The sequence below is a fragment of the Galeopterus variegatus genome, unplaced genomic scaffold, assembly GCF_000696425.1.
Source record: "Galeopterus variegatus unplaced genomic scaffold, G_variegatus-3.0.2 Scaffold1132, whole genome shotgun sequence".
NCBI lineage: Eukaryota > Metazoa > Chordata > Mammalia > Dermoptera > Cynocephalidae > Galeopterus > Galeopterus variegatus.
Window position 1 is genome coordinate 137830 of NW_007727243.1, and position 14882 is coordinate 152711.

The 14882-nt window shown below is 38.0% G+C and overlaps 1 protein-coding gene across 3 annotated transcripts in view; it reads right to left on the minus strand.

Annotated features, from left to right (window-relative positions):
* The window catches only part of MYSM1 (Myb-like, SWIRM and MPN domains 1), a 35840-nt gene extending 22923 nt beyond the window's left edge, over window positions 1-12917 (minus strand). For all 3 annotated transcript variants that reach the window (XR_550658.1, XM_008575094.1, XM_008575093.1), the window contains exons 1-6: window positions 12847-12917; window positions 7571-7649; window positions 5236-5306; window positions 3723-3800; window positions 3609-3632; window positions 2382-2460 (exon numbers count right to left, since the gene is read on the minus strand). Coding sequence is in view for 2 of the 3 variants with exons in the window: in XM_008575094.1 (XP_008573316.1) it covers window positions 2382-2460; window positions 3609-3632; window positions 3723-3800; window positions 5236-5306; window positions 7571-7649; window positions 12847-12914 (399 nt within the window). In the remaining variant the exon portion in view is untranslated. The remainder of the gene's footprint in view (window positions 1-2381; window positions 2461-3608; window positions 3633-3722; window positions 3801-5235; window positions 5307-7570; window positions 7650-12846) is intronic.
* Between the last annotated feature and the right edge of the window lie 1965 nt (window positions 12918-14882).

The following is a 14882-nucleotide window of genomic DNA, read 5'->3' on the forward strand; positions in this document are numbered from 1 at the left end:
TATTTTTTTTACCCAGGTTCCATATTTTGCAATATTCACTATTGTCTATAACAGATACTCTATATAGACATCACAGTAAATGGACTGAGGAGATTGAATCACAAATAAAGCAGACCTGCAATCAATACCTCCCTATACAACTCTAGTGTCAAAGGCTGTGCACCTCCTAACACTGAAGCTGTGGTGGGAAAAAACAGAACTTGAGAGAGCTCTCAAGTGTTCTGAAGTACAGAAAAAAAGATGTACAATTTTAGAGCTAAAGGGATTTTTAGGTATTAGTCTAACTATCATTTAATACATAAATCTTCTTTACAATATCTCTAACACAGGATTACTCTCTACTTCCCCAGGTATCTGAACAATTCTAATTTTTGAGAGTTCTTAAAACTATGAAAAACAAAAGACTAGCCACAACTCAGGGAAGCTGACCCCAGGCTCAGATTTACAGGCCAGACAGTCATGCCTTATGGTAGCAAATCATCTTCAAAGATCTAATGTAAATGACAGAAAACCTTAATTTATACACTTATTTCTGATATTCATTAGAAAATCTGCCATATGAGCAATTTCTTAAAATTCAAAGTACTTCTGGGAAAATTATTAGTAAGTATAAATTAATTATTTAAGATTGCTCTTAACTAACACCTAGCTGAGATAACTTACTGAAGAATTAGTTATCTTTATTGCGCAATGAATGCAAATAGATAACTTGGTAGCATGGAATACTTTTGGAGACAGGAGAGATCTGGATAAAGTGTGATCAATTGGGACAGTAGGAGCCTGGACACTAAGAAAATTGGGAAGGGGACATTAACAAGAAAAGCAAAGAGGACAATTTACCAATTTCAAAACAGAGCAAAGGGATAGTCCTATGTTCAAAAAAGGGAAGGAAAAATCTTCCTTCATCATTTAGTACCATATAATTCCCTTCTCCCAAGAGTGAGAGAATTCAGTGTGCAAGCAAACTATATCAATAGGTTAAAAAGGCTAGGAATACAACCCATAGTTCCATGACTTTCTGTGTAGGAAAACATTCTAAGTTTAAAATATCTTTTAATGTATATAGATAGATTTCTATGTATCTCTATATAAATAAATAAATACATATTTGCACTTATTCAGACAAAGTATCTCTGGAAGGATATACAAAAAGATCATACTGATTTCCTCAGGAAAAGAGAACTAAAGGTTGAGACAGGAATGAGGAAGACTAATCAACCTATAACTTTAGGTACGTTTTGATTTCTGAACTATGTAAATGTAGTCCCCATAACTACCACCAATGTCAACAATAACAACCTAAAAATGAAACTTAAGTTCACAACACATTTGCATATGTGTGCATATACATATCTGGTCTTTCATAAGGGATTAAACACAAAGGTGTCAGTAATCTTAATTAAATGACTGGTTAATGAAAGTTAGGTTATATAAATGATACAACAGACAAATACCAATATAAAAAACACTACCAGTATAGGAAAAAACCTTGAATAGATAAAAAAACCTCAAGACAGTTGTATTTATATAAGAATATCATAAGAGTATATACTCGTGGTGTTAACTACCTAGAAAAATACAAACGCATTTTATTTCCCATCATCAGTAGAAACATTAACATTATTTCAATTAGCATTAATGAATCTTACATAAACATTATATAAATATTCTATACATGTAATATATAAACTCACTATTTCAAAATTTATTAGTACAATACTGGGTAACAGTCCCTTAAAGTAAGAGATATAACCTATTCTTGACAGTAAAAAAAAATTTTTAATTCCTAAGTACTTTGTTAAAGCTTTCTTCATATTAAGGAGTATTTTCAGAATTAGAAACCTGAGTACATATTTTTTCCATTACGTTAATGTGTGGACACTTAAATGGATCTCAGTGAAACATTCATACAAAAGAAATGTTTCTGGTCTTCCGTTACATTCACTGAAATATTTAAACTATGTATACAATGCCAAATATCTGAATAAAAAAGAACTCAGCTGATCACCCAGACAGTTTCAAACACACAAGTTTTGTACTGAAAGAATATATCAAGCAACTTAATTTTTGCCTTTTAATCCAGGTAGTTGGTGTCATGCATACAGATACAGCTTAATTTCTTTTATTTTATTAATACCAAAAAAATGGTGTAAAAGCTATCTGAAATAATGATCCAAATCTATTTCAGTACTTTAGTACCTTAGCTATAAGTTAAAAGGAATCCTCTTGTACTACACTACAAACACCATTACCCTAACTACAGAAAGACTAAAGGTGTTATAATTATAATTAAACACTCTATGAATTAATTTAATCTTATAACTCTATTAATATTTGCTTCTAGAATCATTTTACTATGAATTAAAAATTGCTCTATTTACCAGCCCTTGTTCAAACAGCTCTTTTTCTTCTATCGTCCACTTTACTGAGTAACTGGCTGGTTTTGTAGGAGAGTGTACCCTGAGGGGAAAAAAAGGAATTGCAAAAAAATTTCTGAAATGGAACATTCCATATTTATACAGCTAAAGGTTATAGACAGCCATGGGTTAAATTCAATACTTTGAGTCTAAGAATTCAAAACAAAAAACAAAAAAAGAAGGCTGCAGCCTCTACCTGGGGGGAGAGATTTACCCTGTCATGTATCTTTAGCTCAGGATGATAGCAGCCCCCAAAGACATAATCCTTGGGTCTGAGTGAGGATAACACTAAAAGACATCAAAGGAAGTCAAAGTGATAACAAATAGGAGTCCCTAGAATGGATACAAAGCAGCAAGCGTTAATACATTCCCAAATCCTGAAACGTATATGAGTTTAAACTTGTTCCAAAAATATTATCTCTTTGATTCTTCCATGTAAATCCATGTAATACTGACCAAGAAAAAAAAGTAAAAAAAACTATGGCATTATATTTATTGTTTTTAAAATTCAGTATCTTAAGAAATTAAAAACAAAATAGTGATGAAGCTCACTATTTCAGCAAGCCATTAATCGTTCTGTTAATATCATTTTGTTGTTGTTGTTTATTCAGCATAATTAAAAAAACCAAACATTGCTCAATGCTCAAGCTCCTGGGCAATTGCAAATACGTAAATCCACAATTTAAAGTTCCATAAACTTGCAAGTTTATATATAAATGCTAATGTCAGATTTTTTTTCAAGTACAGTAAAAGAATATTTATAAAGTAGTAATTTCTATAGATAATATTTGAAAGCCACAAATCCAAATTAAATTTTTGTTGAAAATAATAAAAAATTAACTGGCAAAGTAACAGATATCAAGTCAATTCCTAATATATTAGACAGCAGCTTCTTAAAATTTCCCCCCTAATGATTAGGAAAACCATTTTCTCCATAATTTGATGGAATTCCCTGTGTTGGGTCATAAAAAAATTCTGGCAAATAAATAACATCACAAAATTATACCTGTAGCATTCCAACATTTATACAAAAAATTTTGTTTTTATATTTACTTTATGTTTTTATATAACCCAAGATCAAAAGGGCTTTCCCACAGGCCAACTATAATGTTTTTTAATTTATAATTTTTAATTCTCATAGATTTTAACTAATCAAAAAGGTTTTAAGAAATATAAAACATAAGTACATACATGATTTTTGCTGTTTTCTGCAGACTGCACCACATGAAAAAAGAAAATAAGGAAGCTTGTGAAGTTTCTAAAAATGCAATTCAGACTTTTAAAAGCACTATAAATTGATTTTACCTCTTCATGTATTTTTTATCATCTTCCTTTTGATTAAGCCAGAATTTTTCTGGAAGTGGTTTTTTAGATAAATAATACCTGTGCAATTATTAAGAAAATGTTTTAAACAATGTTTAAGTCATATAATTTTTATGCGACTTATATAAGCAGGCACTCATAGACTCGTGAAAGTCACTCTTGAATTCAAGCTAGATCAATTTCTCTCAAAGCCCTTCTCAGGTCTATAAAAATTACAATAAAAATGTTTATATCTCACAGGGTTGTTATATGGATTAACTGCATGTAAAATCACACAACACAGTGCCCACACAAAATTTGTGCTACATAAATGCTAGTTTCTCTTATCTTCACTATGAGAAGTGGCTAAGAGAATAATTATCCCCAATATGTAAAACTTTTTTTAAAAAAACATAGAAGGAATATAATAGATGAATTTGATAGGTTGTCCAAGGTAATTTGGGAGTATTTGTTTCCATATTTCTAAAGGTAAAAGAGAATAATTCAGGGTTCTTCTCCACCCTAATAAAAATAACAAACGCTTAGGTCAAATCTACCAGGGAGCCTCCCTCTCAAAGTTCTTGATACTGCAATACTATTATAGATTAGCCTAAGATATTATTCATTTAACAAATATTTATTAATTATATACTGCATATATCAGGGACTATGCTAGGTACTCAGGTGTTGAGGACAAAGATATTACAAACATTATCCCCGTTTTCTAAATGCTTACATATGACTCATACTCTCATTATTGTTTGTTTCCATATCTGGAAGTGAACCAGCGACTACTTAAGAGTTCATTAATCTAGAATTGCACTATTCAATAAGGTGGCCGCTAGCCATATGTGTGACTTTTGAGCACTTTAAACATGGCTAGCATAAACTGACATGTACTGTAAGTACAAAATACACACTGGATTTCAAAAAGCACAAAAACAAAGAATGTAAAATATCCCTACATCACACATAGAAGAAAAAAGGACAAGAAGACAGTGGCTGAACCATGAATAAGGACTCACAATTTCTTGGAAAAAAATTTCCCATCCTATAGTATCTGGTTTGTGCTTTTTACTTAGATTCCTCCCATACAACACCTGTAAAATGTAAGTAAGACATGAGAAGAACTTTTACACATTCTAACTCAATGTCCTTAGACAAATTCACATTTCTGCTTTTCAGCTTATATAACTTTGAAAATGGAAGCTTGGACTTAAGGTTCTAACTGGCTTAAATATTTTATAATTTCTACTCAATATTCAGATACCCTAAAGAGTTGGCTGACAACAGACATTCAAAAATATTGAGGCGGATCTCAGACTTAGCAGTAAAACAGAACCTGAAAAATAAAATGCTGCTTTTTTGGGCACAGACAGGTAACATGATATTATATAATAGTAGTCTGGGGCTTAATAAAATCCATCTAATAATTAACAGTAACCTCTCATAATTTTTGCATTTTTAGATTTTTAACCCTGAAACCTTTACTTTCCTCATAATCATTAAAGGATACTCTTCTTCCAACAACATTTTCTCAATGACAGCTCTGTTTTCTTCACTGATGGTGCTATCCAGAGTCCAAGGCTATTAAAAAAGAAAAGAATATATTTTTCTTTTTATTTACTGCTTTTTGAAATTATCTTCTACATTTTAAGTAAAATACATAATATGATGATTACAGCTAATAATAGCTACCATTTACTTAGCACACAGACATCTTTGATTCCCATCAAAACACTATGCGATAGGCATTAACACTTCAGCTGCTCCATAGCCCTGCTAGCATTTTTACCAGAATAGCACAGATCTCACACCCAAGTCTGTTGGACCTTAGCACACAGACATCTTTGATTCCCATCAAAACACTATGCGATAGGCATTAACACTTCAGATGCTCCATAGCCCTGCTAGCATTTTTACCAGAATAGCACAGATCTCACACCCAAGTCTGTTGGACACGAGGGCTCATGCCCCTACCCATGATGATGTAATAATGGCTATCATGTACAAGGAACTATTTATCAGGCATCAAGAATTTTACTAGACCTATTTTCAAAACTCCCAACTCTTTTTTCCCTCAGCCAGTCTCTCTGTTAGCAACTGTTAACAACTCTCAAAAGTTAAAAATGTTCAGCTCATATCTCTTCTCCAAGCTCTAGATTATTACATCCAACTCTTCCCACTCTAGATTTCCACTTAGGTATCTAATTGGTTTCTCAAACTCAACATACTGAAAACAGAACTCATCATCACATATCTCCACCTCCTTCTTTCTCTGTCTTTGCAACTTTGTAATAAAGGCATTTCTAGTCACTAAGTTACTCCATCTAGAAACCCAAGAATCATTGTGGATTTTTTTCCCCTCAAGCCCCATATCCAATCTACCAACCACTTCTACCTCCAAAATATAATTCAAATGTGTCCACTTAGGCCGGCCCGTGGCTCACTCGGTAGAGTGCGGTGCTGATAACACCAAGGCCGCGGGTTCGGATCCTATATAGGGATGGCCGGTTTGCTCACTGGCTGAGCGTGGTGCTGACAACACCAAGCCAAGGGTTGAGATCCCCTTACCGGTCATCTTTAAAAAAAAAAAAAAAAAAAAAAAAATGTGTCCACTTCAATCTCTTCTGCTACCACCTGTTGCCAAGCCACCACCAAAAAAATCATGCTTACATTACTGCAAATGTTTCCTAACTGGTCCCTTTGATTCCATGCTTGCTTCCCTCCAATCTAACCTTCATCACAGCACCCAAAATGAATTTTTACAAAAATGAACTTACTCATCTGTATAAACTGTATAAAATCTGTATGAAATACATCAACGATGTCCCAGTTTGCTTACAATAAAATTAAAACCCTTGAGCATAATCTAACCCACAAGCCCTGGATGACAGGATTCTAGCCTGTCTCTCCAACCTTGTCGCATGCTATCACTCCTCCCTTTTCCACTATATTCTAGACATTGGCCTTCAACCAGAGCTTTTGTGCTTGTTGTTCCTTCATCTAGAATTTTCTTCTCAACTCTTCATGTATCTATCCTTTCTGTTCATTACTTTTTGACCTAAATCTTACCACCTAAGTTTCTCTCACTGACAACTTTATCTAAAGTAGGCTCTGCACCCTGGTATTCTCAGTCAGCATCTTGCTTATTTCCTTCATAAATGATGGATGAAGATGATTTATCAGATGATAAATCTGATTCACTTTCAGAATATAAGCTCCTTGATAGCAGGACCATGTCTGCCTTCATTATGGTTGTATCCCCCAAACCTGGTTTATTGTCTGGCACACAGTTAAGTACTCAGTAAATAACTGCTAAATGAAAAAATGAGCTCTGTGATAATCCCCATTTTTCTTTTTTTACTGACCGGTAACGGGACCGCAACCCTCAGTGTCGCGCCCGCACCAGGGACTGGCAACGGGATCGCAACCCTCAGTGTTGCACCCGCACCGCACTCAGCCAGTGAGCGGGAACCGGTCGCCACATGGGATCCGAACCCTCGGCGGGAGCGCCGCCGCACTCCCAAGCGGCGCACTCTCCAGTGCGCCACCGGGCCGGCCCGATAATCCCCATTTTTCTAAACGAAGAAACTGAGGTTCATAAATCTGAGAAGTAGTGGAACAAGGATTTGTACCTAAATTTACCTGGCTCCAAAGCTGTTTCTCAATATGCCATTTTTCAAAGTCAAAAGAAAGAAGAGGTTTCTTCTATTTTAAAAGTAAGAAAAAAATTTCAACATATTACCTCTGTGACTGTTTAGAAATAGCATAAGTAAAAAAAAAAAAAAGAGGTACTCTGGGCAATGAGTAACAGATTAAAGCATCTGATATTTCCATAAAATACTTACAATAAAGCCATTCTCAGTTCTCCATGATGAATCAAGATAGTGATCTTGGTGTAAAACCGATGCTGTATTTTCATCACTTCTGTAATAATTAAGAAAATGGTTATAAAAGTGATATACCACTTAATAGATGTAACTCACATCGCACAGTGACTGGTTGTAGATGTTAAGTGAATATTTAGTTCCTCTCTCCCCTTTACAGACAGATTTAACATTGCAGAAATGCCTGCTCTTCCTCTTGGGCTTGTGAAATACATACTGACTTTAAGCTACCCTATTTCAACTGCTAAGCATCAAGTCTATTCACTTCTTTTGTTTCCCAAGAATAAGCAACTTCACGATGAAAAAAATACCCCAAAGCAGCATCCACAACATGATCTGTAGCCATGAATCAACAACTTCAGTTTCTACTGATGAGTATCCATATGAATCCAGAAATTCAACTCTGTAATTAAATCTTTCTGTTATATCTAAATCATAAAAACCACTATCATCCTCAAAATGAAAAAAACTAGTAAAGAACCAAAACAGAAAATCCTCAAAAAGGACAGTACAGTAAAGAGATTTTTTAAAAAATGACATTTTGATAAAAAAAAGATGTGGAATATATACATAACGGACTACTCAGAATAAAAATGAATGGAATTCTGCTATTTGCAGCAGCACCTATGACCTTGGAGAAAACTATGTTAAGTGAAATAAGCCAGGCACAGGAGAAATACCCCATGTCCTCACTCATAAATGAGAGGAAAGAGGAAACAAGGAAGGGAGGGAGGAAGGAAATAATACGCTGAACTTTCAGAAGGAGAGAACAGAACTGTGGTTATTACAGGGAGGAAAGGGGGAGGTGGAGGAGGGCTAGAGAGAAATTGGTTAATGGACACAAAGAATGAATATGTTTTGTAATAATGAATATGCCAACTATCCTGTTTTGATCATCATATATTGTAGACAAATAATGATAGTCAACTCTACACTCCACAAATAGGTATAATCAATTATGTTTCAGTAAAAAAAAAAAAAAAAAATGAAAAAGGTGACATTTTAATAACTCACATAATTTTAAAAATTTATTGGGTTATTTGGGGGCTTTTCTATGTCCATGGGGAAATAAAACTTTGTTAATCCTCTCAGTCCTTTCACTGAACTAATAAGAACTCTAATAGTCTACCTGAGTCTAATAAGACTCTAGTAAGTCACATTGTTCACCTCATATGCAAAAAGTCTGAATAGGTAAGTTTTGGGGGGCCCAATCTATGATATAATTAAATATATTTTACTTTTGTATGTCTTGAAGTTAAAAGGTTTCCCAATTAAGTTTTTTACTTTTTCCAGACTTAGTCTAGTGGTAAGAATTTTGTTCTTCTAAGACCGCAAAAACCTAACTGTTGTTTATACATTTGAAATCCTTTAATTAGCCCTATGGTAGTTATAATAAATTGTAGGGCTAATGTGCTATTCTCTACAATGAACTAAAACAATAATTTCTCTCAACTGTTGATGGCAAGTAGTTTTAAACTTTAGTGTCAACTCTGACCTGGAAGAGTCTACAAAGAAGGCTAAATAAAGATTCTGAGACTTGTATGAGCAGAAGGAAACCTTTGCTCAAACAACTAGGTCTCCAAGAGGGCAGGAGGTAGGAGTATTATCACTTCAAGTTCAATGAAGAAATCCTTTCACATAATATCCCTCAAGAAGAAGGATTAGCAACATCCATACTCTGGGGTATGCATCTGGATACCTACCTGAATCTCCATAAGTACCACAAATTAACATGTTTAAGCCAAAATCACCTTTCCCCCCAAATCTGCTACTCTTCCAATTGTTCCCTATCTTAGTCAGTGGTACCTCCATCTCTCTAGTTGTCCAAGCCAGAAATCTGAGCCTGCCCTTTTTTTCCTGCGTAACTGTAAGAAATAAAGCTGACAAGCCATTCACCTTTCCTTCTTTATCTTTCTCCACTCGTCTCCATTTCTCTCTCTCTCTCTCTCTCTCATTTCACCTTTCCTTCTTTATCTTTCTCCACTCGTCTCCATTTCTCTCTCTCTCTCTCTCTCTCTCTCATACACACACACACACACACAAATACACACATATTATATGGTTTACTGCCTGTCTCATCCAACAAGAATGTAAGTTCTAGGACAGCAGGGACTTGGTTTTGATAACTGCTATATACCAAGGGCGTGGCATGTGGAAAGTACTCAATCAATATTTGTTGAATGACTGAATGAACAAGATAGGTGGGACAAGAATCACAGAGGTCTCTAGTAGTTAAGGAATGAGGATTTTATCATAAAACCAACTGGGGACTGAAGGGAATAACATGACCAGATTTGGATATAAGTAATAATCACCTAATTACAAGAAAAAATAGAAGAGGATCAAGGAGACAAGAAGCAGTTAAGAGTGATTATAAAAATATTAGAGAAAGGTGACAGTAACATACCCAGGGAACAAGTAGTGTTAACAGGAAGCAGGAATACTTTTGAGAAGGTATATAGACAGAATCAACAAGCTCTTAGTAACTGATAGAAAGGGGGAGTGAAAAGAAGATAAGGAAAAGGGATAAAATTTAGGACTGTGCTTTGGGTAAATGGGGGGATGTCGGTGCCACTTACTGAACTAGGGAACACTGTGAGGCAGGTTTGGTGGAAAAAATGTATAAGCTAAGACTGAGGTGTTTGTGAGATGTCCAAGTGCACGTAGATTCAGAGAACTGGATAAATGAACCTGAAGCTCAAGAAAGAGATTTGGGTTGGTGACAGATTTGGGAAACATCGGCATGTATTAGGCTGACTAATAAGAAAATGGCAAAAATGGTTGAATATTAGCAAAATTTTACATTGTTTATCTTAACAGAAATTGAAATCTTTAGAGAAGGTAATCACCAGGGACTGTGAGGTCAGTGAATAGAAGTGCTATGACAAAACCCCTTGTAATACCATGATTTAAAGAACAAGCAGGGGCCAGCCCGGTGGCGCACTGCTACAGTGCGCCACTTGGGAGCGCGGCGGCGCTCCCGCCGAGGGTTCGGATCCCACATACAGATCGGCCGCTCACTGGCTGAGCGAGGTGCGGACGCAACACCGAGGGTTGCGATCCCGTTGCCGGTCCGGGTCCGGTACGGGCGCAACACTGAGGGTTGCGATCCGTTGCCGGTCACGAAAAAAGACAAAAAGGAAAAAAAAAAAAAAGAACAAGCAGAAGAAAAGGAGGATGGGAAGAAATGGTAGAGAAGCAGAAAAGAAACCAGAAAGTTTCAATGCCATCTTCTAAGTTTGGTACTTGGCACTTAGCAAGTGCTTACAATGTGTTTTATATTAATCCTCAAGGGTTCTGCATTTGCTATCATCAGCTGTAATTACACACTTCAGGGGGCACCACTCACACTAAATTCCATATGACTGGAGCCCCAACACCACGGGCGCCATTCACAAGAATATAATATATTAATGATGCTCCTTGGAGTTGTGTAAGGCAATGGCTCTGACCTTGAGGAAACAATAATCTTTGTAATCCTGCTTGGATGAGACTAAGATCACCACAAGTGCTGCAGGCTAGTAGACCTAAGGCTCAAGAAAAATAGAAGAAAGAGAAAAGAAAGAAAGGGAGAAAAGAAAGAAAAATCATAAACAATCAGAAAAATTAAGATAAACCTATGAAACAGGCATGGAGCCAATGCCCTTGGATGATCTTTAGTGTTTTCAATGGCAATTCATTTCTTTCTAGACTGCAGATAAGTATCCTTGCCCACTTATCTCACTGACTTATTGTGAAAAATAAACACACAAAAGCATTTGGTCAAGATTTAAATACTACACAAATGTGAACAATTATTGTTATTAAAGGCTCCTTACTCATCTGCATAGCTTTGGAATGCTTTGCATGAAGATTTGAGGGAGAATGACTATATGAGTTTAATAACTCTTCATTTTTACAGTGCTTTAGAGTTCACAAGACACTTTTTTTTTTTTCTTTGCCTTTTTGTCTTTTTTTCGCGACCAGCAACGGGATCGCAACCCTCGGTGTCGCGCCCGCACCGTGCTCAACCAGTGAGCGGACTGGTCTGTATATGGGATCCGAACTCTCAGCGGGAGCGCCGCCACACTCCCAAGCACCGCACTCTACCGAGTGCGCCACCGGGCCGGCCCCACAAGACACTTTTAAACACACTATCTTAGTGCCTCTTGGGTAGGGTTAGTACTCTTCTGCCCAACTCACAGAGGCCCTCATATCAGACTGATCTACATGAAACTGCCAGTACATAGGTTAAAACTGGTCTAATATTGGCAATTGCATATGGTTCAACCTAATAACAGTTCTAATGAAGCTGTTCAGAATTATAAGGAACATAACTGGCTGCCTTTAGAACTCAGCTCTTCTGATTCCTGGCCAGTGTAGGCCTCTCCCAGATTAAAAGGAGACTCCTTTCTTACTCGGAAAGCAAGGAGTCAAAGGAGGTTCTGTTTCAAACCTGTTCTGCATGAATTGGTATTGAACAGTGATTCCTCACTGGGTCCTCAGAATACCCTCCCTGTGGATAACGGGATGGTAAAAACACATTTAGAGAACACTTACTGTATGCTAAAGCACATCACATAATTATTTCATTTGATCCTCACAACCTTAGGAGGTACATATCATGATTCTCAGTCTACACAGGACTGGTCTGAGGCTCAGAGAAGTGTCTTGCCCAAGATCACACACACTGCTATTAATTAATAGGGTCAGCAAATGCAGAAGAAAACCCCAGAACTGTCCAACTCTAAAATCTGGTTCCTATCCTTCGAGTTAAGCTGCCTCTCGGATAACTTTTCACAACTATCCCTGCGTGGACGAATGGATGAAACGACTCGCCCCAGGTCACACGGCTTGCGAGCGATGTAACAACGGTCCCTGAGTTCGGGTCCCGTCCAACAGCTGCCCGTCTTCTAGTTACTGTCACACAGATTCTGGGGAGATTCTGAGGTCGAGCGAACGGAAGAGGAATCTAATTGCTGAAGCAAGTGCACCGTGCTGGGAGAAATCGGCGCCTTCACAGCATCCGGGTAAAAAGTGAAAGAGTCGTCCTAGGCCCAGGTAGGTACCCGCCCGCTAGGCTCACGACAAGCCGGCGGGCGGGACCGAGCGGCGCCTCCCTGGCCGACAGGAGACCGTGGCCCAACGGATACTCTTCTTCTCTCCTGTCCCTTGCCCGACCCGCAGCCTCTCCAGAGCCCCTCTCCTCGCATCCGCGTTCCTCCCCGCCTCGGCAAGAACCGGTCTCTAAGCCTCACCCTGGCTGTCCCGCCGCCGCTGCCACTTCGTCCACTTCGACATCCACATCCGCCTCTTCCGTCGCCATGATAGGACCTGATCCCGTCCGTCCTCCCGAGAGTTCCCGCGAGAGGTAGAGGGTTGGGGGTGGGGCAGAATGCGTCATGGGGCGGAGTCGAAGCCTCGTCCAGCCCCTGCCGTTCCGGGGAGGCGGGGCTTCCAGCGGAATCTCTTACGGAGGGCTGGGGCTTTGGTCCTTTCGAATTTCGTCGTAGGACCTTGGGAGGTGGCCCAAGCCTGGATCGTTCCGGGGAGGCGGGGCTTCCAGCGGAATCTCTTACGGAGGGCTGGGGCTTTGGTCCTTTTCGAATTTCGTCGTAGGACCTTGGGAGGTGGCCCAAGCCTGGATTCTGAAGAGCTTCTGTTTTCGTACAGATTCTTTGGCGCCCACTTCCCTCATTTGTAAAATGAGGATAACAGCAAATATCCTTTGGACTGAGGAAAAAGTCAAGCCAGACCTGCTTTGTGAGCTGTGAAAGTGGCGACCATGTACAGGGCTGTTACCTGCTGGTTATTTAAGTTTTCTCTCTTGCTCTCTTTATTAAAGCACTTATGTGAAGTCGTTCAGCATTTCATGTAAGTGCTGAATGACTTGTATTTTAAAATTCAACAAATATTTAAGAATGTCTCATGATTGTGTAATTTATTTTGTAGAGATCTTTCCAATTTAAAAGTCATCCTGATGACCATTAATCCTTACAATAAGTGAGGAAGGCAGGTCTGGTATTATCAGTTATACTTTACAGATAAGGAAACAGGCTCAGAAAAATGAAATGACTGACCAAGGACACATAGCTTCAAAGACAGAGCTACAAACAGAATCCAGGCCTTTTTGATTCTTTACTGAGTGCTCACCATGTACAAATCATGTTTGAAACTGTGGAGGATAATCACCATTTCTGTCAAAGAAATTATGGCTTCTCAAAAAATTAGATATTGCCCCTATACATTCCTCTTCCTTAGCAGGTATTATTCACATTGTTGTAATTACTCATTCACCTACCTACCTCCCCCACTGGACTGTGAATTCCTCAAGAACAAAGACTGTGTCTGCTAGTCTTTCTACTACCAACATTCAGCATGGTGTCTGATGCATAGTAGGTGCTCAATAAATATTGAAAAGATGAATGAATGTATGAATCAATTAATAAAATGAGCTCACTTCCCACACTATTCTCATTTTTTTTCCCCTCTCACCTTTGTTTATTTTCAGGGCATAAAATGGGCTGCACTATGAATGTGATGTCAGAAGTTAGAGAGAAAGATACTTAAAGAGGGAGAGCCCAGTGATCAGAAACTGAATACTGTGAGGGCCCATTCTCAGGCCACCCTGGAGGTGTTGCTCCTGTTGTCAAAGGACTTATCCAGTGGTAACACCAGGCTTGACAGGGAGCAGACATTTTAAGATGTCTGTTGAATTTAATTTAGAGCATGGTTAGGGTTTGTTAGAAAGATGTACATGGGCCAGATAGTCCAAAGAAATGTACAATGGATATGCCTTTTACTGATCTTTACATAGCAGGCAGGGATTGGGGACTCTGGTACGACTGTCTGGATATACATGATATCAAATGAGAATGGTGCCTCCTGGAGCATAACACAGAATAGCATGTGAACAGCATGTCCTGCAATAAAGCTTTTCTGGTCCAGTGCCAGGCATCAGTAGGCATTAAAATATATGTGGAAGGAAGGAAAGTTCTGCCCAGAATTCAGATATGCCCAAGTTATTGTTAGGCCTCCCTCAACAGAAACACTAGTTTGAAGCCTCCCCATATACACTGCACATCATGATCTGGATAAGTTGGCTTTATATGAAATCAGCTCCGTAAGGGTCTAGGCCCAACCCTACCCATACGGATGGTGCTATAACTTCACATGAGGTGAACTTTAGAGGACTGATCTACTATTTAAAATTGCTGTTCTAGAGGCCTGTAGCCCTGGGACTTGTTGAAAGACTCATTTTTTTTTTTCAACAAGTTGTTTGAAAGTGAAATGA